Source organism: Lathyrus oleraceus, chromosome 6, assembly GCF_024323335.1.
Source record: "Lathyrus oleraceus cultivar Zhongwan6 chromosome 6, CAAS_Psat_ZW6_1.0, whole genome shotgun sequence".
Lineage (NCBI taxonomy): Eukaryota > Viridiplantae > Streptophyta > Magnoliopsida > Fabales > Fabaceae > Lathyrus > Lathyrus oleraceus.
In genome coordinates, this window is record NC_066584.1 from 246,449,154 (window position 1) to 246,474,516 (window position 25,363).

The following is a 25,363-nucleotide window of genomic DNA, read 5'->3' on the forward strand; positions in this document are numbered from 1 at the left end:
CTTAGTGTATCAATTATCTAATTTATTAATCGATAATCGAATAGGTCTCATTGTAAGGAAGCCCAAGAGTAAGCTATGTGAGGTTGATGGTGATGCTTAAAAGCAATCGACTTACAAAAGTGTTGAAATTGGGTTCGATATTGAATTGAGAAATACGTTATCTTTTCTTGAAATAATTTTGGTAATCATTTGAAATAATTAACAACTGAATTCCATCAATGAAGTACAATACATGTTGCTTTAAAAATATAAATTAAGCAAGCTAAGGGTCAAACAAGTGCAAAACAATAAGTCAAAGTAAATCTCACAAAAATAAACGACTAAATGATAAGATGTTTAATGAGATTAATTAACTAATTAAATTAAATGAGATTATGAAGATTAATTGGGACAATGATTAAAATGAATTTAAACCTACTTAAAAAACTTAATTATTCCACTTAATAAGAAAAAGAAGGAAAAAATAATGAATTAATTAAACCATAACAAAATAATAAGAAAAAGCAAAGGAATGGGACTAAAATAAAGGAAAGATAGTGGTGCAAACAGAGCAATATACATAAAGGCCCGAAAACAAGTGGAACTTAGGGCCCAAAATGTCATTCTTGGAACAAATTTGGGTAAGCCCATGACTGATTAAACCCAGCTATATTGGGGAGGAGAACGGATGGTTGTACAGCCGATCCACGCGCGTGGCGAAGGTGACAAGACACACGTAGGCTCATGGGGAAGACAAACTTCAAGCAAAAAATCAAATCTTAATTCAATATTTGGTTAGTCCCCCTTATCCCAAAACTTTGACCATTAATGACCAATTATGAAGGGAATTTATTCAATATAAACAAAAGCTCACAAGGAGGTAAACCAAGTCGGCCTTCATCAAGAAGAAGCTGAAAGTTCCTTCTTCTTTCTTACCCTTCTCTCAAAACCGCAACTCTCTTTCTCTTTGCTCCTAATGTCTCCCTTACACGTAATGTTGGTTCTTGTGTTGGCAGCAATTTTGGTAAAACCTAGAGTGTTCACAAGGTGTCACATGTGTTGTCTTGACATAAGATAACATGTACCTGCAAAATGTTTAAAATGTGATTATGCAGGATTTTACTGAGATGTCAGACCGATGTCATGACATATGTATACAGAACATTCAGCCTGAATGTTATGTATTATGTGATTGCGTTTTCAATGCTAATTTGTGTATGATTGATGAGATGATTGAACACGCTTTAAATCAGTAATTACAACTAGATTGACTTATTTTCCAAAGAGATATAATCAATTGTCATGAGAAGATATGAATGGAAAATAGTTTTAGGGTTTTATGATGTCCAAGCCCAGCCAATTGCTTCTATAAAAAGGACATGGAAAACCTGATTTGATACACAAGAAATAACGAACGAAATATTGAGAGAGAATAAGGGTTTTAGTCTTGTGTGGTCGTGTGAATTGTAAGCCACTCAATTCATCCATAGATGATTGAATTGGTCTGATGTTTGAGTTGTAATTTGTCCATTCTAAGCTTTGAAGCATGAGTGTGTGTCTACTTGATTGAAGCTTTTAAGTAAGATCAAGTATGTATCTTTGAAGAGTGTCTTCTTTTCATTGTAATTCTTGTTTTATATCACTGCTGTGATTGAGGGGGAGTGAGTAGGATCTCATATCTAAGAATTCTTAGGTAGAAGTCACACGGGTAGAGATTAGGTGAAAAGACTGTAACTTGAAGTTGTTTACTGAGAGTCTTTGAACTGATTCTGTTTAGTGGATTTCCTTCCTGGCTTGGTAGCCCCCAGACGTAGGTGAGTTTGCACCGAACTGGGTTAACAATTGCTTGTGTCTCTTGCATTATTGTTCTTTATTGTTTATCCTACTTGTATTATTCAGATATTAGTGTCGTGACATTACCTTCTACATCTCATATCTGATACCAGAATTTCAATTGGTATCAGAGCAGGCATCCTGCTCTGGTTCTGGGTGAGATCTAGGGACGTTACTTTCTGGTACTATGGATAGAGACGGAGGATCTGTTCATAGACCACCTATTCTGGATGGATCCAACTATGACTACTGGAAACCTCGAATGGTAGCCTTTCTAAAATCTCTGGACAATAATTCTTGGAAGGTTGTTTTAACAGGCTGGGAACATCCAGTTATTACTAAGGATGGAGAGGCTACAACTGATAAGAAGGCTGAGGAACAATGGACCAAGGAGGAGGAGGATATAGCCCTTGGGAACTATAAAGCATTGAATTCTATATTCAGTGGAGTAGATAAGAACATCTTCAGATTGGTAAACAACTGTGAGGTGGCTAAAGATGCTTGGAACATTCTCAAAACCACTCATGAAGGCACCTCTAGAGTGAAGATGTCTAGACTGCAGCTACTCACTACCAAGTTTGAAAATTTAAGGATGAAAGAAGATGAAAATATTCATGAATTTCATATGAATATCCTTGAAATTGCTAATGCCTCAGGAGCCCTGGGTGAGAAGATGTCAGATGAAAAACTAGTGAGGAAAATACTCAGGTCACTTCCTAAGAGATTTGCCATGAAAATGACTGCTATAGAAGAGTCTCAAGACATTTCCAATATGAGAGTTGATGAGCTAATTGGATCCCTCCAAACATTTGAGATGGGAATGTGTGATGGATCTGAAAAGAAAGTCAAAAGTATAGCCTTCATGTCAAACACTGAGGAGAAAGAGGAAGAAAGTGGTCAAGACATTAATGAAGATCTGGCAAATGATGTAGCATTACTGGGAAGACAGTTCAACAGACTTCTGAAAAAGATGGATGTTAGGTCTAAGGCTAATGTCAAGAACATCTCATCTGACATCAGTAAATCCAATAATGCTGGAAGAAGAACAAGATCAGATGAAAAGTCCAAAGAAGGAAAAGGAGTTCAGTGCCATGAATGTGATGGGTATGGACACATTAGAACTGAATGTGGGACTTACCTCAAGAAACAGAAGAGGAGTCTTGCTGCTACTTGGTCTGATGAAAGTGAAACAGAAGAGTCTATAAATCTTGTGACTGCCTTGACTGGAAGATGGGGTTCTGAGGAAGACTCAAGTGATGATGAAGTGACCTTTGAAGAGTTAGCCACTACTTACAGAAAGTTGTGTCACAGAAGTGAAGAAGTGTGTCAACAAGTGGAAAGTCAAAAGAAAGTGATAGCACAGCTGGAGAATGAGAAGGCAGAACATTTGGAAACCATCTCTAAGTTGAAGACTGAAGCAGTATTCTTGAATTCTAAACTGGATGAGATGACAAAGTATGTAAGAATGCTAAATAATGGATCTGACACCTTAGACAAAATTCTCCAGACTGGACAAATGGCAGGAGACAAGTCTGGCATTGGGTTCAATGAATCTAAACCTGAGTGCAGCCACACTGGTAGCAAACCAAAGTCCAAACCTAAGTGCAGTCACACTGGTAGCAAACCAGAGATGTCACATCATATGTCACAACATCATAAAGGAAGACAGCAAAAAGGGAAACATCAAAGATGGAGATGTCATTACTGTGAAAAATTTGGCCACATAAAACCATTCTGCTATAAGTTGTATGGCTTTCATAGTCCTTCTCATCATCAACCTAGACCCAAACATCACATACTTGTCAACAGAAAACAATGGGTTCCTAGGACTAGTGTCACAAACCTTATAGCTCACACTTCCTTCAGAGTTTCAGCCAAAGAAGATTGGTATTTTGACAGTGGGTGCTCCAGAACATGACTGGAAACAAAAACCTGCTAACTGGCCTTCCTTCTCATGCCACCAGCTATGTAATCTTTGGTGATGGAGGAAAGGGTGAAATCAAGGGAATTGGTAAGCTTAATTGCCTTGGAGTTCCTAATCTTGACAATGTCCTACTTGTTAAGGGGCTGACTGCAAACCTAATAAGCATTAGTCAACTATGTGACCAAGGTCTAACTGTAAACTTCACAAAAACTGAATGTCTGATTACTAATAAAGAAAATGAAGTGATCATGAAAGGAGTTAGGTCTAAGGACAACTGCTATATGTGGAGTTCTCAAGAAACTGGTTATTCATCAATGTGTACTCTAGCCAAAGAAGAAGAAGTAAAGATATGGCATCAAATATTGGGCCATCTGCATCTTAAAGGAATGAAGAGGATTATATCTGTTGAAGCTGTTAGAGGAATTCCCAACTTGAAGATTGATGAAGGAAGAGTTTGTGGGGAATGTCAGATTGGAAAACAGACAAAGATGTCACATCAGAAGCTCAGACATGACACCACTTCCAGAGTGCTGGAACTGCTCCATATGGATTTGATGGGACCCATGCAGGTGGAAAGTCTTGGTGGGAAGAAGTATGCTTATGTAGTGGTGGATGACTTCTCTAGATACACCTGGGTCAATTTTATAAGAGATATATATGATGTATTTGAAGTCTTCAAAGATCTTTGTCTAAGACTTCAAAGAGAAAAAGAAAGTCAAGTTATCAAAATCAGAAGTGATCATGGGAAGGAATTTGAGAACAACAAATTTGTGAATTCTGTTCATCAGAAGGAATTAGTCATGAGTTCTCATCTCCCATTACTCCCCAGCAAAATGGTGTGATAGAAAGGAAAAATTGAACTCTTTAAGAATCAGCCAGAGCTATGATTCATGCTAAGAAATTGCCCTACCACTTCTGGGCTGAAGCTATGAACACAGCCTGCTATGTTCACAACAGAGTAACCTTGAAGAAAGGGACTCCTACTACGTTATATGAAGTCTGGAAAGGGAGAAGACCTACAGTCAAATACTTCCATGTGTTTGGTAGTAAATGTTATATCTTGACTGATCGTGAACAAAGAAGGAAGATGGATCCCAAAAGTGATGAAGGAATATTTCTGGGCTACTCAACAAACAGCAGAGCATATAGAGTCTTTAATTCCAGAACAAAAGTAATTATGGAATCTATCAATGTTGTGGTTGATGATCAACAGACTGATGTCACAGACGATGTTGAGACATCTCTAAATGATCCCCCAGTTGATCTCAGACACAAATAATGAGAGTAAACCTCCTCAAGCTGAACCTGAAGATGACAAAATCAACAAGGGACCCTCCATAAGAATTCAGAAGGATCATCCCAAAGATCTCATCATAGGAGATCCAAATAAAGGGGTCACAACTAGATCAAGGGAAGTGATCTCACATGGCTGCTTTGTGTCCAAGATTGAGCCTAGGAATGTCAAGGAAGCCTTGACTGATGAGTTTTAGATCAATTCCATACAGGAAGAGTTAGGTCAATTCAAGAGGAATGAAGTATGGGAACTGGTTCAAGACCTGGAGGAATAAATGTCATAGGTACAAAGTGGGTGTATAAGAATAAATCTGATGAACAAGGGGTGGTTACTAAATTAAAGCAAGATTAGTAGCACAAGGATATAATCAAGTTGAAGGAGATGACTTTGATGAAACATTTGCCCCTGTAGCTCACCTTGAGTCCATTAGACTATTGCTTGGAGTGGCATGTATTCTGAAGTTCAAACTGTTCCAAATGGATGTAAAAAGTGTCTGATTGAATGGCTACTTAAATGAGGAAGTGTATGTTGAACAACCTAAAGGATTCACAATCTTCTAAAGCATGTGTACAAGTTGAGGAAAGCCCTTTATGGTTTGAAACAAGCTCCTAGGGCTTGGTATGATAGACTCACAGTGTTTCTCACTAACAATGGATACAGGAAGGGAGGTATTGACAAGACCCTATTTGTTAAGAATGAAGGAGGAAAACTCATGGTGGCTCAAATATATGTGGATGATATTGTGTTTGGTGGGATGTTGGATCAAATGGTTGAACATTTCGTTAAACAAATGCAGTCTGAGTTTGAAATGAGCCTTGTTGGAGAGCTGACCTATTTTCTTGGGCTACAAGTAAAGCAGATGGAAGATTCTATCTTTCTATCTCAAAGCAAATATGCCAAAAACATTGTTAAGAAGTTTGGCATGGAGAATGCAAGTCATAAAAGGACACCTGCTCCTACACATCTGAAAGTCTCCAAAGATGAAAATGGTGTTAGTGTAGATCAAAGTCTATACATAAGCATGATAGGAAGTCTGTTGTATCTCACAGCAAGCAGACCTGACATTGCATTTGCTGTAGGTGTCTGTGCTAGATATCAAGCTGAACCAAAAGTCAGTCACATAAACCAAGTGAAGAGAATATTGAAATATGTCAATGGCACCAGTAACTATGGGATGTTGTACACTCATGGATATGGATCTATGCTGACTAGATACTGTGATGTTGACTGGGCTGGAAGTGCTGATGATAGGAAAAGCACATCAGGAGGATGTTTCTTCTTGGGGAACAATTTAATATCTTAGTTTAGTAAGAAACAAAATTGTGTATCCCTATCCACTGCTGAAGCTGAATACATAGCAGTTGGGAGTAGTTGTTCTCAACTAGTTTGGATGAAACAAATGTTGATTGAATACAATGTCACACAAGATGTCATGACATTGTACTGTGACAACCTGAGTGCTATAAATATTTCTAAGAATCCTATTCAGCACGGCAGGACAAAGCACATTGATATTCGTTATCACTTTATTAGAGAACTTGTGGAAGAGAAAATCATAGCACTGGAGCATGTTACTACTGAAACGCAGTTAGCTGACATATTTACGAAGGCTTTGGATGCTAATCAATTTGAATGTTTAAGAGGGAAATTAGGGATTTATATCCATGAGAATTTATAGCAATTAATTTGGAGTGGAAAAGGTAATAAAAATATTGTCGGCCCACTTAAAAGAAAGTGCCCCATTTATGATAAATCATTACCTAGTATTGGAACTACCATCTATAGCATTTTCACACGCAACCTCAGCTCAACCACTTCCATCTTCATCAAACTGTATCGACCATCTCTGCTAGGGCAACAAAAATTCTTTCACAAGCTCAACAAGATGTCACAACATCCTTCATCTTCTGGTTCTAAGAACACCAAACCTACGCACAGAAGAACTCCCTCCATGGATTTTCTTCATGAAGACATTTTGGAAGTGATTCACTTATCAGTCATCCCAGGCGACGCCCCTAGTCCATCCTCCACTGCAGGGCATACTCAAGGTAACAACTCTGATAACCCTACCTCTAAAGATAACATGCATCATACTGATCGTGTCATTAGAAATTTGGTCACGAGGATCCTAAATGAAGGACACTCAGTCAAGGGAGTTTCGACTCCTCTATCTAGAAGGGACCCCTCACCTGAGGTGGAACCTCACAATGAGAAAGATGATGAGTCATCTAGGTCAGAGAAAGATATAGCTGCTGAGGGACTGTGTTCTTTAGGGCAAACTGTGCCTTGTAAGAAATATGTAGATGCTTCTCAGTCTAAGAAGCATGACTCTGGTAAGAAGGTGATTGACTTGGAAGAAGAGAGATCAGATGATGAAGATGATAGCTTGCTTCATCACTTGGAGCCAAGGGTTGCTAAGAGAATGAAGACCAGGAAGGGCAGGTATGTGGCTGAGATGATGACAGCCAGAACTAGTAAGAAGGCTACTGTTGTAGGCCCTTCAAAGTCATGGAGTAAAGTGGAGGTAAAGAAGAGGAAGGTAAGAGAAAGTTCTTATTCAGAGGATGATGTTGAAGACGATGTCCCGAACATCTCTCCTATCAAAAGGACTACTGTTAGAAAATCTCCTGCTAAGGTTGCTGCTGTGCATTTGGATAACATTTCCTTCCATCTGGAAGATGGTGTAGCCAAGTGGAAATTTGTAATACAGAGGAGAGTTGTTGTGGAAAGAGAACTGGGGAAGGATGCTGTGGAAGTTAAGGAAGTTATGGATTTGATCAAGTCTGCTGGTTTAATGAAAACAGTTAGTGGGTTACCCCAATGTTTTGAAGGTCTTGTTAAGGAGTTTGTGGTGAACATCCCTGAGGACATTGCTGACAAGAACAACAAAGAGTTTTGTAAGGTGTTTGTTAGAGGAAGGTGTGTAAGGTTCTCCCCAACTGTGATTAATAAGTTCCTAGGAAGAGGAACAGAAGGTGTTGCTGAACTAGAGGCCACAGACAATGAAGTCTGTAGGAAAATCACTGTTGGACAGGTCAAGGAGTGGCCAAGCAAAAAGCATCTCTCTGCTGGCAAATTAACTGTGAAATATGCTATCTTGCATAAGATAGGGTCAGCCAACTGGGTACCAACAAATAACATCTCTACAATCTCTAATGCTCTTGGAAGGATCATATTTGGTATTGGAACCAAGCTTAATTTTGATTATGAAAGGTTCATGTTTGAACAAATAGTCAAACATGCTTCCACAAATGCAGTGAAGCTGCCAATTGCTTTTCCTTCAATAATTTGTGGGATAATCCTAAGCCAGCAACCTGGTATTTTGAGCACAAGTGATATCCCTAGCAAAAGAAAACCTCCATTGTCAGTTCATTACAAGTTATTTGAAGGCAGTCATGTCAATGACATTGTCATGACATCTGCAATGAAGAAGCCAACCTCTCAAGGTGGCCTGATTGCTGAACTGAAAGAGACCTGTAAGGAATTGGAGACTGGGATAAGGTTGGCTAAGGCTAGGAAAGAAGCTTTAGAGGTTCTAATTAATAGCTTGGAGCAAGGAGATATGGATAATGTTGGTGAAGCCAAGGAAACAGATGCTCACACCTCAAGTGAGAGGTCTGAATCTCAAGATAAATCTAGTGGCAGTTCTGGGTCTGAAGCTGATGAAGATGCTACCTCCTCTGACTGAGTTGTGGTGAAGATGGTCCCCCTGTTATAATGATGTGTTGTTCTTTGATGCTTGATGCTTGATGTTTGATGTTTTTTTGGGGCAGTCTTGTTTGATGGCTTAATGTAACTTTTGGGTTCTCTTTGTGATTTCTCTGGATTTCTTTTTATCTCAGCTTTTATAGTTGTGTATAATTATGGTTCTGTAACACCTGACATTATGTTTTAACATTCTATATGTTTTAACATTCGATGTGACATTCTCTGTTGGACTAATTGACATTTATTTTGTCTAATTGGTCTCTTTGGTCTATTTTGACTAAAAAGGGGGAGAAGTTAATATGGAGAGCTGCAGTTAATATGTGAATGACAACTGATGTTGAACAGAATGTTGTTTTGTGTTGTACAGGTGATGTTGAAAGAGATATCAGATGGAGTGATGGATGTTACAAGTGTTATTGAAGGAGATGTTTGTGTTGAACAGACTTAGGGGGAGAAGAAGCACAAATGTGTTTAATGTGTGTTTACTAGTTGCTATTATAGCTAGTAAATGGGTGGTTTACTACTTCTGTTGTTGCTTAACTGCTGATATGTTTTGTACTCTTGTGAACAAATAGACTGATATATGTTTTAGCCAAAATTTGCCAAAGGGGGAGTTTGTTGGTTCTTGTGTTGGCAGCAATTTTGGTAAAACCTAGAGTGTTCACAAGGTGTCACATGTGTTGTCTTGACATAAGATAACATGTACCTGCAGAATGTGTAAAATGTGATTATGCAGGATTTTACTGAGATGTCAGACCCGATGTCATGACATCTGTATACAGAATATTCAATCTGAATATTTTGTATTATGTGATTGCGTTTTTAATGCTAATCTGTGTATGATTGATGAGATGATTGAACACGCTATCAATCAGTAATTTCAACTAGATTGACTTATTTTCCAAAGAGATATAATCAACTGTCATGAGAAGATATGAATGGAAAATAGTTTTAGGGTTTTATGATGTCCAAGCCCAGCCAATTGCTTCTATAAAAAGGACATGGAAAACCTGATTTGATACACAAGAAATAACGAACGAAATATTGAGAGAGATTAAGGGTTTTAGTCTTGTGTGGTCGTATGAATTGTAAGCCATTCAATTCATCCATAGATGATTGAATTGGTCTGATGTTTGAGTTGTAATTTGTCCACTCCTAGCTTTGAAGCATGAGTGTGTGTCTACTTGATTGAAGCTTTTAAGTAAGATCAAGTATGTGTCTTTGAAGAGTGTCTTCTTTTCATTGTAATTCTTGTTTTATATCACTGTTGTGATTGAGGGGGAGTGAGTAGGATCTCATATCTAAGAGTTCTTAGGTAGAAGTCACACGGGTAGAGATTAGGTGAAAAGACTGTAACTTGAAGTTGTTTACTGAGAGTCTTTGAACTGATTCTGTTTAGTGGATTTCCTTCCTGGCTTGGTAGCCCCCAGACGTAGGTGAGTTTGCACCGAATTGGGTTAACAATTGCTTGTGTCTCTTGCATTATTGTTCTTTATTGTTTATCCTGCTTGTATTGTTCAGATATTAGTGTCGTGACATTACCTTCGACATCTCATATCTGATACCAGAATTTCACATAATAAAACCATCTAAAACACCAAAACTTCCCAATCCCAAATCTAACCAGAGAACAAATTCCAACAATCCAAAATCACATATTAAGTATAAGATATGCTTTGTTCAAAGCCTTGACCGAGTTCAAATAGAGAAAACAACTGAACCGAACATCAAAATCCAACAAAGCAAAGCTACCAAAAGAATAATTATATATCTAAACCATCATGTTTATCAAGCTATCATGAAGTGTATGAACAAAAAGTGAAGAAAGAAAAAAACTGAACTTCACTGGAAAACGAACGTTTCCGGTGAGCGTGGAGAATGGAATCTGACCTTGGTAAGCACGTTTTTTCCTTTTTTTTTCTTGAGAATCCTTTCATGCTTCCTTCGAGCTCTTTCCTTTCTTTTATGGTGGTTTCTTATCTGCTAGGAACTATCACGCTTGTGGAGTGACGTGATTTAGCTCGAAGCACACTCAGATTCTGATGATGAATCTGAGTGGTTCAGTCAAGAGATTTTGGTATGAGTTGCTTAGGAATTTCTCCATAATTTCATTAAGGATCCTCTTTTTCACAATGATTGAGTGTCTGTTTTTATAGGGTGGTGTGGATCATGAGCTGGCAGAGGTGAAACGGATCATTCAGTTAGAGGAGAATTTTTCCTCAGATTTTGTGGGGACCAGAGCGATTGTGACATGTAATTCTTTTTGTTTGTAGTGTCCTCCAAACTTTCTAAAGCATGTGCTCTTTCAAGATTGATTTTACTGCTACACGAAATTTTTACCATTTGGTTTTGTCATGCCTTGCGGTTTTTACCATCTGCATAATTTTACCTGTTGTAGCTTATACTGACTCAGAATTTTTGGGTGAAGGTGGAGGTTTAGGAAGAAAAAGAACTCTTAGTTTTGCAAGGCTATGGTATATTATTATGGAAGTTCATGCTGCTCTGTTGTGAAGCTCTGAGTTAAAATAGGTATTTTAGAATTATTTCTCTCTTTTTAATGATATTAAACAAATGACAACATTTGCCTTTGTGTGGGATTTTTCAAGTTGTAGGACATATAGTTGGCTCTTGGTTTGGTGAAGGTACGAAGGTGATTAGAAGGTGACTTACACACTTGGAAATGGCCTAGAAAAACAAGAAATGCATCATAGCTAAACGATATACAGCATCAAACTTTGAGGCTTTCCTTGTAACGTAATTGGTTCACAGATTATAGGATTTAAGTGTGGTTTATGGAATTATATAATGGCAATGTTTTGGAAGATCATTTAGTTTAGAATACCATGGTATTGTAATGAACCTGTACATGATTTAAGTTTTATTTGTAATGCAATTGTTGTTCAGTTCTGGTGCATATTTGATTCATGATGGTTTAGTGTTAATGTAAGAGATTTATTGTGCTTGGCCTTATATCATGGTTTGGTGATAGGTAATCCAATCTTTTTGCTGCTTAGATTATGTTTCAACAGGTATTGGTCAAGGCTCTTAGCTTGTGTGCCACAAACCTCATGTTGCAGATTGGATTCTGTGGTGTTAGGCCTGAAAGTTCCATGGTAATATCGAGCCTGTTGTCTTACTGAAGGTGCTTATCCATTGGCTTACATTTCTGGGCATTGCAACACGGTTTTCCCGACTTGGCATATTTTCCTGATATTGATTTATTAGTATACATTTGGTCTATTGCAGGTTATGGTCTAGGCTCACCATATTCTTCCTTGCTAGGTGAACTCAAGTCATGTTACACATCTTATGCTCATGACTTGTGGTTGCAAGTTGTAGTTAGTGTAAGTTTATTCATGATAATGGTCTTGAAAAATTAGCATGCTAGATAATGTACATGTTTTTATTCATGTGTATTACTCATGTACTTGGATCTGTTTGAATTATTAGGACAAATCATGAACATGTTTATTGTATGTAACAATGCCTTGCCTTGGTTAATTGGCTTTGTAGGGATGTCATAAATAAATGTAGCTTGCCTTTGAAGAAATCAAGATAATAGCAAGTAAACATGGAATTGAATGATGAACCAAAATAAGATGGATTAGGTTTAGTCTTATGGTGGTTAATGTAGGTTTGTTGACTTTGGTGAATGGGTTGACCAAAAAGTCAATTGTTTGTAAAAATAGTCAAACTTGTAATTCTTTGTATATATGGACCTTGAATGATCAATGCATAAATGAAATTGACATTTGGTATTTGTTTATGAATGAATGGTTTTGAATGGTATTGTATGGGAATGAATTGAATTGACTCTTGAAATGCAAGATATTGAAAACGAACATGTCAAGACGACCATGACTTAAACCAAAGATCCATGAATAAACAATAAAATAACCATGACCAAACCATTAGATATGTATGGATGGTACAAGACTTAGATGAAACCTAGTGCCTTAGCAAGGACCAATTGGAAATGAGACTGCATAAACCAAAGGACATAAAATGAATAAACCAAGAACAAACCATTCTACTTGAAGTAGCTAGATAAAATGAACATAGACAAGGCATGAACAAGTTATGGGCTATGAACAAGGAAATGATCAGATGAAACGTCATGGATGAAGGAAAGTAGATGAAAGTTATGGGACCAAGAACTTTGACTAGAACCAATGGCCATGAACAAGTGAATACTGAATAAACCTTTGATTAGGAAAATGAAATCAAGCTATGAATGATGAAGAGTTTAAATGAACTTAAGGTTAGGAAGCCACATAAGGAGTGATAGACATGATTAGGGTTTATGAAGCTTTGATCAAGGATCCCCCCAAATCAGGGTTTTAATGCTTTGTTGAACATGGGTTAGGGTAATAACAGGAAAACCCCTAATTTCCTCCTCTGGTAAGATCCCCGAGTCTTAAGTTTATGCATCATGCTCTCTGGTTATGAATGCTAATGAAAGTTTTTAAACTACCCAGACGAAATTGGGGTATGACAAAGACGACCGAAGTTTTCCTCGGGTGGTCTGAGTTTGAACCAGACACGTTGACAATTTAAAATGTTTTGATTGGTTGAATTTATATTGGATCTTGTGTTTGGCTTGCAGCGTGTTCCACCATGCATCCCAACCTCTGGATTGTTGGTTCTACCACATCAATTAATGAGGCATGATCCAACGCTCCGTGTTTTTTCTGATTTTAATTCTTTTTCTTTTATTATTTTAAATTGCTTTTTCTTTAAAAATTCATAGTAATTTTATTTTTTATCCAAAAAATCCCAAAATAATTTCTAAAATTCTCTTTTATTTTTCTTCATCTGATTTTTATTTTTCCACATTTTATTTCATTGATTTTCTATTTTTTTTTTATGAATTTTCTCTTTTCTCCTTTGTTTTAATTGGTTTAAAAATACTTTTCTGCATTTTAAAATTCAGAAAATTTTATTATATGTTTCTTATTTAATTTCCAACCTTCCATAATTTTCTCGGCCATTATTTGGTATTTTGAAAGACTTTATGAAATTTCCATTTTATTTCTATTTAAAAAATCATTTAAAAATATCTTTGATGCATTTTTATTTCATTTAATTGCACTTTATATTTGTGTGACCTTGTGAAGTTCTGTTGGTCTTGGATCATGATGGTTTGGACTTCAAGTCTCATCAAACTCAATGGATTTTGGGTGTTGATGGGGTGAAACCCTAATCCATTAAAATGGATGATTGATTTTGATGATGACTTGATCAAACTTTGATCCAATTTGGGTGTGACTTCTCTTGTGTCTCTCTTCTCCATCTCTTTCTTTTCCCTTTGATCAATTGGGTGATTTGTGTCCATCTTGTTCATGATGTGTGGATTGGTACTTAATGAACTTTCATCATTTCAAATCTACCTTCTAAGTGATCATGAATCATTTAAGGTACTTTAGATTTATGCATAAGTTTGTCCTAAGTTCCATGAAGTGTGGATTGAAGTAATGAACCATCCTCCTAGCCTTTGTGCTTGATCATCTCCCTTTTTTTCTTTTCTTGTGTGGCATGGCTTTAGGAGAATGGTTTACATATCATTTATATAGCATGTATTAACACAAAAAATATTATTGACTGGCCTCAGATAGTTGTGACTTCTACATAAGTCCAATTACGATTGCTTAACATAGCGTTAAATTTGTCCCGAAAGCAGAAGGCATTTTTATAAGTGAGATTGTAAGTCTCTTATTTCTCATGGTATTGTGTGAAAATGTTGTTCCTTTTCCATTTGTGAGAGCGAGTGGCATACTTGTTGATTTTATCCAAGTTGGAGCCTTTCTCACAAATGATGTATAGGTTCATATTTTCATGCTTATGAGTGGATAGTTGAGTATTCTCTAAAAAATGACCAAAACATATTTTCGTCTTCACTAACATCTTCACTAATATCTTTTACTAACACTTTACTTGTATTAACTTTTACTTCAAATTCATTTACTTTATGCTCATTTATCTTATGTCATTTACTTTATATTTTATATTTAGCATTTTATATCATATTGTTTGTGATTATGTCATTTTTGTTCTTTGTCTACTTGGACCTTTCTTTTATATCATTGTTAAAAGAAACTTGTTTCTCCTAACTCATGGACTTGTGGTTACTATCCTTTGCATCATTGTGAAGTTATGGACTTAGAATAGGATCTTAACCTTTGCTTTGAGACCAGTGACTTGAGAACTTGGAATTCATCTGATACATATGACTTTGGACTTCTCTGTGAAGACTTGGCTTGGTTACTTTGGTTTCATATGATACATGGATTATTATTTGCTTATTTTGACTTGTTTGAGGCTTAATCCAAATGAGGAAATTCTTGCTTGACTTATGTCATAAAGCTTGCTATTTCTCGGTTAGATCTTTCCTCCCTAGCTTTTAATTTATGTTATAGGATAGTCTCTTCTTCTCCTCCCCTTTTTTAATTTTCAAAATCTTCTCTCTTTTTCAAAACCTTCTTATTTTTCAAACTTGAATCATTTTTCTCAACAAACTTTGACTTTTGTCAAGTGATTTTCAAAAAAAAAAAATCTTAATAAATGCTAATCCATCTTAAGCATATTTAGACCAATTTCAAAAGACTAAAAAACGCATAAACTCATTTAGACCATTTTGTGCCCTTGTGCTTTTTTTTTCCTTTTAAAACTTTTCTCAAGGTATTAGACATAAGTCATTTCCATAGTTGAGATATAATTATCTTATCTCCATAGTATTGATGATAATTCTTTTCCATCTGTGAGAGCTAGTGGCATACTTTTTTATCCTTATCCGAGTTGGAGCTCTTTTCATGATGATGCAAAGTTCTCATACTTGTGGGTGACTAGTTGAGTATTCTCCTTAAAATGAAAAAATGTATTTTTCATAAAAATGAATCAAAACAAACTCCTTTTGTTATTTTTACCACGAACTACGAGGTTTTAATCCTCCATTATACTTTGTTGGTACGTAGGCATGAGACTTCAAAAGTCTTGACAAACACAAAAATAAAGAAAATGCTTTTTTTCCCATCTCTCCGATCTTTTAACAAACAACACTCTTTTCCAAAGCAAAATATGTACATATTTTCAAAGAGGTTACCATGGAGTACCATGGATGTTTAGGATTCTAATACCTTCCCTTTGCATAATTAACCCCTGGACCCTTGTTCTCTTTTATTAGTTTTATTTTAAAACTACTTCGGGTTATATTCGTACTTTTTCCTTTTTCCTTTGGAAACAATAAAAGCGCGGTGGCGACTATTGCTTTGCGAGTTAAGTTAATCAATAGCTTAATCTCAAAAAATTTACTACTACACCTGCCTCATCTTTCTTCTAAGGTGTATTTTAATATTCAGAAGGAGAATTCTAGAATCTGGATTCAGTCGGACATCAGTGTTCTCTCTTTCAAGGACGTTTACTCTTTCCTCAATGGTAATGTTTCGAGTCTATTTTATTTTAGCATTTAATGTATAACAAACTTCCTACTTATGACAATTTGGCTTTGCGGGGTTTATACTTGTCGTCAATCTGCAATTTGTGTAATAATCCGGAGGAATCCATTTCGCACCTTTTCTTTAACTACAGATACACAAAATCTGTTGGGATGTGGTTGGAGAATAGAATTGACTATTGTATTTCTTGCTTGGAGGATTGCATGTATATTTTACAAAGAAATGCATCGCATCAATGTAAAGATGTTTTGTTGTCGACTATTATCAATTCGGTTCACTGCATTTGGTAGTCTCGTAACTCGGCCAGGTTTCAGGTAAGTATATTCCTTGGAAGTCCGCTTGCTCTTCAATCGAATCTTGAACTAAATTAGCGGGCGATTCCACTCCTGTCTATTCCAATTCCTCTATTCAGGATTTTGTTATGCTTAAGAACTTTTTTGTTGTTATTCATCCGCCTAAACCAAAATTGGTCAAGGAGGTTTTGTGGTGTCCCCCTCAGTATGGTTGGCTTCCCGCTTCAGGCAATATGTGGCGGTATTTTTAGAAACCGTAAATGTGATTATTTTGGGAGTTTCATTTGTAACCTGGATCCGATTTGTGCTTTTTCGACGAAGTTAATGGGAGCGATTATGGCCATGGAGTATGCCGCTACTCAAAATTGGGCTAGCTTACGGTTGGAAATGGATTATTTGCTAGTGGTGAAAGCGTTAAGTAAACCACATCTTATTCCTTGGAAGTTAAAGAATGGGTGGAAAACTGTATGTTTAGGATGCAATATTTAAATTTTTTGACGACTCATATTTACAAGAAAGGAAATCATTGTGCAGATAAATTAGCTAACTTAGGCTTCTCTAATTTTACGTGGTGGTCGGATATACTTATAGTTTTGAATTTTAATAGAAACAAACTAAGGTTACCTAATTTTAGAATTAGATAGGTTTGAGATTTTGACTCAATGTCCTATTTTTGTACCTATTCTCCTTTTCTAATTTATTTCTTGGGTTTTTGCCTTATTTCTGATTTTTAAAAAATATTTTTCAAAAACAATATATTTTTATTAAAAATTATTTTCAAATTATGTTTTAAAAAAATTGATTTTTTATTTTAAAAAAATATATAAAACTTTATAAAAAACAAAAACCTTTATTTCAAACAAATTTTGAAAAAAAAAATCAAGTTTAAGTCTCCTAAAGAGTTTAAAAAATGTTCAATAAAATACTCATTCAATAAAGAACTTAAAGTAAGAGGCCGTGGCAATGCTCGAGTGGTCACCCTTCTTCGATCACCACCACTGTTAATATTATTTTATTAATAAATAAATTATATTATTTCATTAATTATTTTTAAAAAATTTTAAAAAAGTGTTTTGTAATAAAACAATATGTTTATTTATTTAAAACTTAAAAAAAGTATTTTGTAATAAAACAATATGTTTATTAATTTAAAACCTGTTTTTCATACACAACACAACAAAACATAACGGCTTTTTTTAATAAAAATAAAGAGAACCTACAAATAAAGAATTAAGCTGAATGAGAAACCATTTAAAGACAATCAAAGAAAAATCCTCATATTTCATAAAAAAAATTATTTATTAATGATTAAAATATATCTCTAATACTTTGAAATTTTAAAATCTCAAAATTTAATTTCCAATAAAAGATTATTTTAATGTTGATTTACAAATATATCATTATGTCTGATATGATTGACAACTTAAAGCAGAAGTCAAAATTCAATTCCATCCCAAATAAAAATATATAAAAGATTCAGATCAGTTGTAAGATGCTTCCTATCTCAAACTGATTTTGGGAATCCACCAGAAACAGGCTTCATGAGCAATAGGTCTGCAATTGATTCTGATCCATACCTCTTAACTAGCTCTTCCTGTTCCACCATCAAATCACAATCAAATTAGTAGCAATCTTTGAAAATAGAGCATTGAGAAGCACAATAATGAAAACTAACTTCTATCTAAGAAAATGGACATAACATCTTCGTCTTAGGTAACTTCCTTAGATAATTGTTGCACTAGCTTATTAGGAAGTTGGTTGCAAAGATCATTGGTTATAAAGAATAGGAAGGAGAGATTAAAGAGGCTTGTTTTTTTGTGTTTTAGACAATAACTTAGAATGAGATAGATTCAGTAATAATGTAAAGATTTGTGTATCAATTAAAACAATTTTTCTAATTAGCTCCACTTAGGAACAAAACAGCAAAGTGGAGGTAGAAAAGTTAGTTACATCAAATGGACAAGTGGAAGTAGGGAGTGCTAGGAGAGGTGCGTGTAAGAAGGTCCTTAACATAGTGGGGTGAGACTTCCAATCCACTTACCTAGTTCTACTCGGCCTGTCCCATTTTAGATGGGTTGGTTGTGGGGCTGGTTGGTCTGTTTTATCATTCCTAGTTGCTGTTTATAATTTTTTTAATTCAGTTTTACAATTACACTTACACGAATTCTCTCTGAGGCCTTCGTGCAGACATTAGAAGTTGCTGTTGATAGGGATTATTAGACTTTTGAGGGGAGTTGGCAGAAAAAAGGGTCATTTGATTCTCTTCTGATACTTGGAATATTATAGAATGGCACCCTAGAGGTCTAAAGAGATTTTTGTTTATCTGTCTGGTTCGCCCTTAGGACATAGTCAATTTGTTTTGTGGGGTGTATTTTAAGTACTTAGCTTGATTAGTTACTTATCAAATCAATTAGTAAGTTGGAAATTGCTAGACAGGTGGGTCATATCATGTCATTTGAAAGAGAATAAAGAAGCCTTTGGAAAAGGGAGGTGCAGACTCTCAAAATTCGGCAGTGTTATGTGTTTGCAACCAGAGTTTATCCATATTTTGTTATTTGAAAAGTTTATCCATATTTTGTTGTTTGAAAGAGCGTAATTTAATGCAGGCAAAATGTGGTTTTAAAAATACAAATTAAGGGACTATAGTCACTTTGAATTATTTACCTATACTCTCTAAAGTTATGTAATTAAAATAGTTTAATACACCCTCAACTAAAGGCAAAGAAGCGAAATATTAGAAAACGAGAAGACACTTTAGCAATTAAAAGTTAAAATAGAAAATATTTTCTTAAACCAAACAAGTATCTTAGTTGAATGAATGATCTAAAATGAACAAATAAGGAGAACTAAAATGACGGACCTCAATGGAATTGTTTTCAATGGTGAGCTCCTGACATTCCTCAGAAAGTGTAACGAGCCTTTGTGTTAGGACGGAATTTTCATCCTTAAGAGTATCTATCGTTTTAGATAGCTCTTCACATTCTTGCTGCCAAGGCACAAATAATGAGAACATCAAATGAAATACAAATTTCAAGAAAATCATAAAGGTTTATATCTTTCCAAGAGGAAACTATGTCTAATTGAGAAGAGATGTACAACAAAGTCAAGGAAAAGAACAAGTAAAATTTGCTACTTCCACAATGGTAATCAAAAAGACTGTTAAGCTTTTTGGTAAAGCAAGATCCTATGATTATACACCAATAATAACAACAAATTTTTGTTCCTTTTCCATTAAGTGGGTTCATTTACATGGATCAGTCATGTTCCAAAGAAAGGGAAAGGTTGTTGAGAATGCACCATAAGTTCATAATAAGGAAACTTTTGGCTTACGTTTTTTTAAAATTAGATTATTATATAAGCATGTCTATGAGACTGGTCATCAATGAAGGAAACTAAGAACTGATGTGTCCTTTTGATCAATCTAGCTGGCCATGTGGCATAACCAACCAAGTTAAAACACTGTTTCTTTGATATTTTGAAATCTAGCTCTCAATAATTACAGTATATATATCTTTAGGGTCTAAAATGCAGCTTAGCTGGCAGAGTTCTGTCATGTGCTTTAATAAATAGGTGGTTATAAATTTCCAAATTAGTCCAAGTATCATGGGTGGGCATGTGGTTCGTTTTGTATTTGTCGCTGCCATTTGAGTTCATGTTTAGGACATGAGGTCATAGGAAACAGCTATAGAATATAGAAACAAGAAAGTAATAAGTAGAAAAAATAGGACAACATTGACTAGCTAATTGTTTTATGTTCTCTCAACTATTTAATTAGATCACTATAACATTTCATAATTTATTATATAAAATTAGAATAAGGACTTGAAAAAACATTTGGGGACTAACAGATGAGATGCAAACATGGAAACGAAACAAAAACTTCTTTTACATTTTTAATCATATTCAACCATTGTTGATTTCATAGATATTTCAATATTTTCTGTAATTATAAAGATACATATTTATATCGGAAAAACAAAACGGGCTACATTGCACCAGTCATGGTCTAGAGTGTACCTGTTTTCGTATCCTTGACCTCTTAGCTGATTCCCTGTTTGACTGTCTTTTCCTTTCTTTTCTTATATCATCACTACCTTCCTGTCAAAAGAAATGCGGAAAAATATTTAAGAATCAAATTTGGCCACCTTAAGAAGGGGTTTACTTTCTGAAATGTATTTACCAGACATATCTCACTATAATGCTGGATTGAAATATGATGGTAGCATTTCACATGAAAAGGCTCATAAATGACAGGAATGAAGTGTAGGAAAAAAATGCAAGCTAAAGAATTGTTTTAGACATGTTAACATACTATAACTATTGCCAGAATAAAAACATATTATAACTATTGCCAATTCGACATGGCAATGGCCATATCAATTTTTATAGGACTAGGTAAACAGTGTAACTATTGTAGGGAACAAAATTAAGCATATCTAACAAGATTCGGTATAGAAAATCAACAATTTAAATATCAATACATACAATGTGTCAATGGGATATCTAATGTTTGTAACTTACGTAATAGTTTATGCTTTTATGAGGAGAATCAGGTCTTGATATAAAATTTCACCAAAAAGTAGAGTTTTATTTTTTACAATCTTGTTTTTCAAAATCTATGCTACACTGACACTTTAGACCGAAGGCAAGTCCGATTGTCAGACATTTTATCAGAGTCCAACACCCATACAAAACAGACAAGTGAAGTTACATTCAATCTCATTCCCTTTCATTTTCTCATATTATTACATGTCAGTGATGTGTCCGTGTCTGTGTCTATAACAGTGTTTCATAGTTTTAAATAAGGTTATGTTCTAACACATAGTTTGAACTTATTGGAAAAGATCTAAGTCCTACATTGACTACAAATAGGGCTTAATAAGTGCTTATACACCTTGGACATTCCTCACTTTATGAAGTTTATTCCAATATCTAAGAGGACCTGTGTGCATAGCCCATACTTCAAGCCAAAAAGGGCTCTTGTACGAGGGAACATGTTAAAGTGGTGGAATGGGATATAGACGTTAAAACACATGTTATAATCAATGCTATTAATTTTTTATCCTATGTATTTTTCCATGATAATTATAAATGACTTACGTAGATTGCAAAGAGAAGGTACTTTTATGGAATTTACAAGATATATCTAAAGATATATAAAGGAGGAGCTAGTCAATGTCATCTTTTCTTTCTTTAGGTTGCTTTCATACTATATTTCAACATTGGCTATGCAAAAGCCCAAACTTGGTTATATCAAATATGTGACTTCATCACAATGATTCAAAAGAGATTTTACAAGTTATCTTAGTAAAACTTGATTGTTCTTATATTTTACTTAATACACAAATAAAACCTTTTCATACATGCAACGTAAAACCGTAAATTTTTTAGTACCATATTTTTTAGTTGAGTCTCAGCATCAGCATCAGATTCCTTTGCAAATGTCTCCAAATTTTGAGTCAGCCCAGATGGATTTTCTACAAGAAACAAAATGCAAGACTGTTAGTCGCAAGAACTGCAATACAATTTTTGTTACTTGTCACCATCTGATCATTCAAATTTTAAACAATAAAACATGAATTGACATTACTCAGTTGATCAATAGATAAATTCATAATCTTACCATCCCCAATAATCATGTTTGGTTTCAGTGTCAAACTTGAAGGAAAAACCTGCCACAAAAAGGATATAATTAGACTTTTATTCCTAAGATTTTAAGCATATGGTCTGTCTAAAGAATAAATTGAAGCATTTATAAAATTATAATTTCTTAAGTGTTCTAACTTCTAAACATAACAGTGACAGAAGACCAATTAAATTCATGAACCACATATTTGTATAAAAATTTGATAGATCAACATACATTGTTAGTGCCCTCTTGTTCTTCTTCTGGTGATCTCTTGCTTCCACTTGGTACACTGTGAACAGTTTTTTAGTCAGACCAGGAAAACTGTTATCAACATGCTTACCAAAAGAACAAGAACAAAACGTACCTTATTGAGGTTCCATCCCTGACATTTTTTGGTGCTGAAGATGTGTTTCCATATTCTCTCAAATCCCCAGTTATTAAACTTAAAGGTTGTGAGTTTCCAGCAAATAATTTGTTGAAATCTTGCTTTCCTTCGCCAATATTCCTGCGTACCATTTCTGAAAAGGCCAGTGTAGCATCCTGACCAAAATGCAGAAACATTAGTATATGAATATACAAACTCATACACAGTTCATTATGGAAGTTTCTCTAAGATGAACAAACATTCATTGAATCCATCCACTAGTAATTATTAAACCCAACCTCGCCCCTAAAGAAATACGAAAAGTTCCACTAAATATAAACTAACTATAAAATGAATTCCATAGAAATTATGATAGAGAAAAAATTTATGAAGAAAGTGCAATAAATGAGTCCATTTGTTGAAAGGTTTGGGTTCACCTTAGCTACAGGAGGTTTATTGGAGAGCCTAGCGGGATCGTTTAGAGCATCATAATGAAGTAGTGCATTGTTTGCCTGCATCAAACAATAAAGAATTTGAAAATGCAGCTGGTAGCTTGTCTAAGAAAGCGACTGTCATACGATGCAGTAATATGTATCATTACCTGATTCTGCCACATGTACTGCTGATACAAGTAAGGACCAGCTGCAAGTGGATTATAAAAGGGATTTGGAGCAGACCCGGGATTGTAATAAGCCTATTTAAAATTTAAAAGAAAATAAATGAGTCAGTTTTTTCCCTTTACGTACGAGGCGCAAGTTACATGGCCAAAATACCATCACAAATTAGTTCAGAACAGAAAATATTTTACACCTGCATAGTTGTAGACCAATGTGGGGGCATAGGTTGGTTTGGAGTTTGCTGTTAGAAAGAAAAATCAAAATGATATAAAGCATATCAGCTATGACCGTAAGCAGGCTGTACATTGAGAAAATTAGTTAAGATAGCCATAGCACGATTTACTGACATCTTGAGGCACCATAAAATTGTAAGGCCTCCCAAATGGATTGAATTCTTCTTTCCCCATCAAGCTCGAGAAATTAGCGAATCCAGCAGCTTCCTAAATAAATAATTGCTTATAAATCAAAACACATTATGATAATGTACATAATATCAAAAAACAATCCTCGACTCTTCAAGTGTTTTCCACAGAAGGATAGTTGCATAAGACGTTCATCAATTACTTGACCAAACAATCAAGATAATTGCTGATCAGGTCTGATAGGTTCAAACTTTGAAGAAACAAGTAGATTACATATCTGTACCTAAATAAATAAAAGTAAACTTTCAATCAATCCAAAATCGAAAAATCTTGACACGGTTTTATTTCCTTCAATTGAATACTAGCCAATGTTGTAAATCGCAGATCACAAAATATAGCTGTTTATTCAAAGTCTGCTATGCAACCTGTTATAGTGCCGCAATTTGATCGCAAAAGATAGCTGTTTATTCAAAGTCTGCTATGCAACCTGTTATAGTGCCGCAATTTGACAATATTTTGTACTAAATAGTGTTTCGCGGGATAATAGAAATTTGTTCGAATGCCGCTATAGCCTCTATTTAACAACACTAATAGTGACACTCAGGATCTGTTTGGTCCAAAGAGTGGAGAGAAGCGATGAAGAGGAGAGTGATTTTCATGTAGGAGAGAGAGAAAGACTTAATGACAATTTGATTAAAATGACCCTTTTGTTACTTGATTCACAAGTAAAGTGATATTAATGGAGAGAAAATACTAATTTATTTTTTTACAATACCGACCAATGAACAAGTGTATTCCACCCTATAACGCATATATTTTAAAATTACTTTGATTTTTTATTGGATAGTGCAAACCTATTTTATACTATTAATGCATCTCCATTAAACACTAAAATTTAATGTCATAATATTTCATGTAAAAATATTTCAGTAATTAATACATCTAAAATCTAAAACTTTACTCCTCTCGGTACAAATCCCCTAATATTGGAAAACAATCAAAATTGAATAGACACCTAAATCATCTCTCTACTAGTCTCTCCTTCATCTTCCCTCAACCAAACACACAATCCCTATATTCAGTTACAAAATCCACCATCAAGAAAACCTAAAAAAAAATCATAATCCTACTCCAATCAAAACTGAAATTTTCTAGTAAAAAAAAAACATAATAATTACTGCATTGTCAGAAATTTAAATATAAAAATAAAAAAATCATATCTACTATTATTCCTTTTACGTGTTAAACCTCGATTCGCCGCGAACTCTTCGCGATAAGGACACAATTCAATTGAGTAAAGTCTAATTAAGAATTATTTGGATAAAACAGTAAGTAAAATCCGAAGAATAATTGTTCAAATGAGAAATCAAACTAAACTTAACAAAATTGAAGAAAAAAATAACCGATAATCAGCATGTTTGAATCGCTGAAGCAATAGTAACGGAACAAAAAATTAACAACAAAAATATTAAAGCAGATAACAATTAAAAAGGAGAAAATAAAATTTAAAAAAAAAAAAGCTTCGAATTTACCAGAAACTGAAACCGAAGTTTCAACGAAACGTTGAATGAGTTAGTGGAGAAGAGAAGAGAAATCGTTGTGGCGCGAAAGACAAGTTTGTGTAATGTTATGAAAGTTTGATAAAACTCAACACTGTTTTATTTATTTATCTTCAAAACCATTGAAATTTTGGAATTTTATTCGGTACAGTCACACTTTTTGATCCGGTGAATCATGATCGTTCGATGGATTTTGATTTTGGTAAAGCGGTAATATCAACGGTTTAAATTTCTTCGCTGCATCTATTTTTACATAGAAGATTTTAGTCCCGTGATGTTACTATATCTCGATAAATTTGTATTGTTATTAATTACTTAGATATTAGTATTTTTCCGAATAAGGAAAAGTT

General features: G+C 34.8%; 1 protein-coding gene and 1 long non-coding RNA gene across 3 annotated transcripts; one reads left to right on the forward strand and one right to left on the reverse strand.

The window, feature by feature from the left end:
- Positions 1–10,402: 10,402 nt before the first annotated feature.
- Positions 10,403–11,267, forward strand: LOC127094019 (uncharacterized). The gene is made up of 3 exons (XR_007792611.1): positions 10,403–10,815; positions 10,895–10,991; positions 11,167–11,267. It is a non-coding gene; the product is annotated as an uncharacterized LOC127094019 (long non-coding RNA).
- Positions 11,268–17,817: 6,550 nt separating this feature from the next.
- LOC127097569 (G-box-binding factor 1) lies at positions 17,818–25,104 on the reverse strand. Of its 2 annotated transcripts, none has more exons than XM_051036061.1 (12): positions 24,987–25,104; positions 23,440–23,532; positions 23,286–23,333; positions 23,077–23,169; positions 22,913–22,987; positions 22,476–22,651; positions 22,346–22,400; positions 22,106–22,154; positions 21,877–21,959; positions 20,500–20,580; positions 19,343–19,468; positions 17,818–18,076 (listed from the first exon to the last, which is right to left on the reverse strand). In XM_051036061.1, the coding sequence occupies exons 2-12, from the start codon at positions 23,497–23,499 to the stop codon at positions 17,987–17,989; spliced, it is 936 nt and encodes a 311-aa protein (XP_050892018.1). In that variant the 5' UTR covers positions 23,500–23,532; positions 24,987–25,104; the 3' UTR covers positions 17,818–17,986. The 2 variants fall into 2 exon arrangements, with proteins under 2 accessions (XP_050892018.1, XP_050892019.1); XM_051036062.1 differs by lacking the exon at positions 24,987–25,104 and adding an exon at positions 23,880–24,219.
- Positions 25,105–25,363: the final 259 nt, after the last annotated feature.

Coding starts and splice junctions, on each gene's coding strand:
- LOC127097569 (XM_051036061.1), bottom strand. CDS start 23,499: ATGGGGAAAGAAGAATTCAATCCATTTGGGAGGCCTTACAATTTTATG. Junction 23,334..23,439: donor ATTTTATGGTGCCTCAAGAT/GTCAGTAAATCG, acceptor TCTTTCTAACAG/CAAACTCCAAACCAACCTAT. Junction 21,960..22,105: donor AAACATGATTATTGGGGATG/GTAAGATTATGA, acceptor TGTTTCTTGTAG/AAAATCCATCTGGGCTGACT.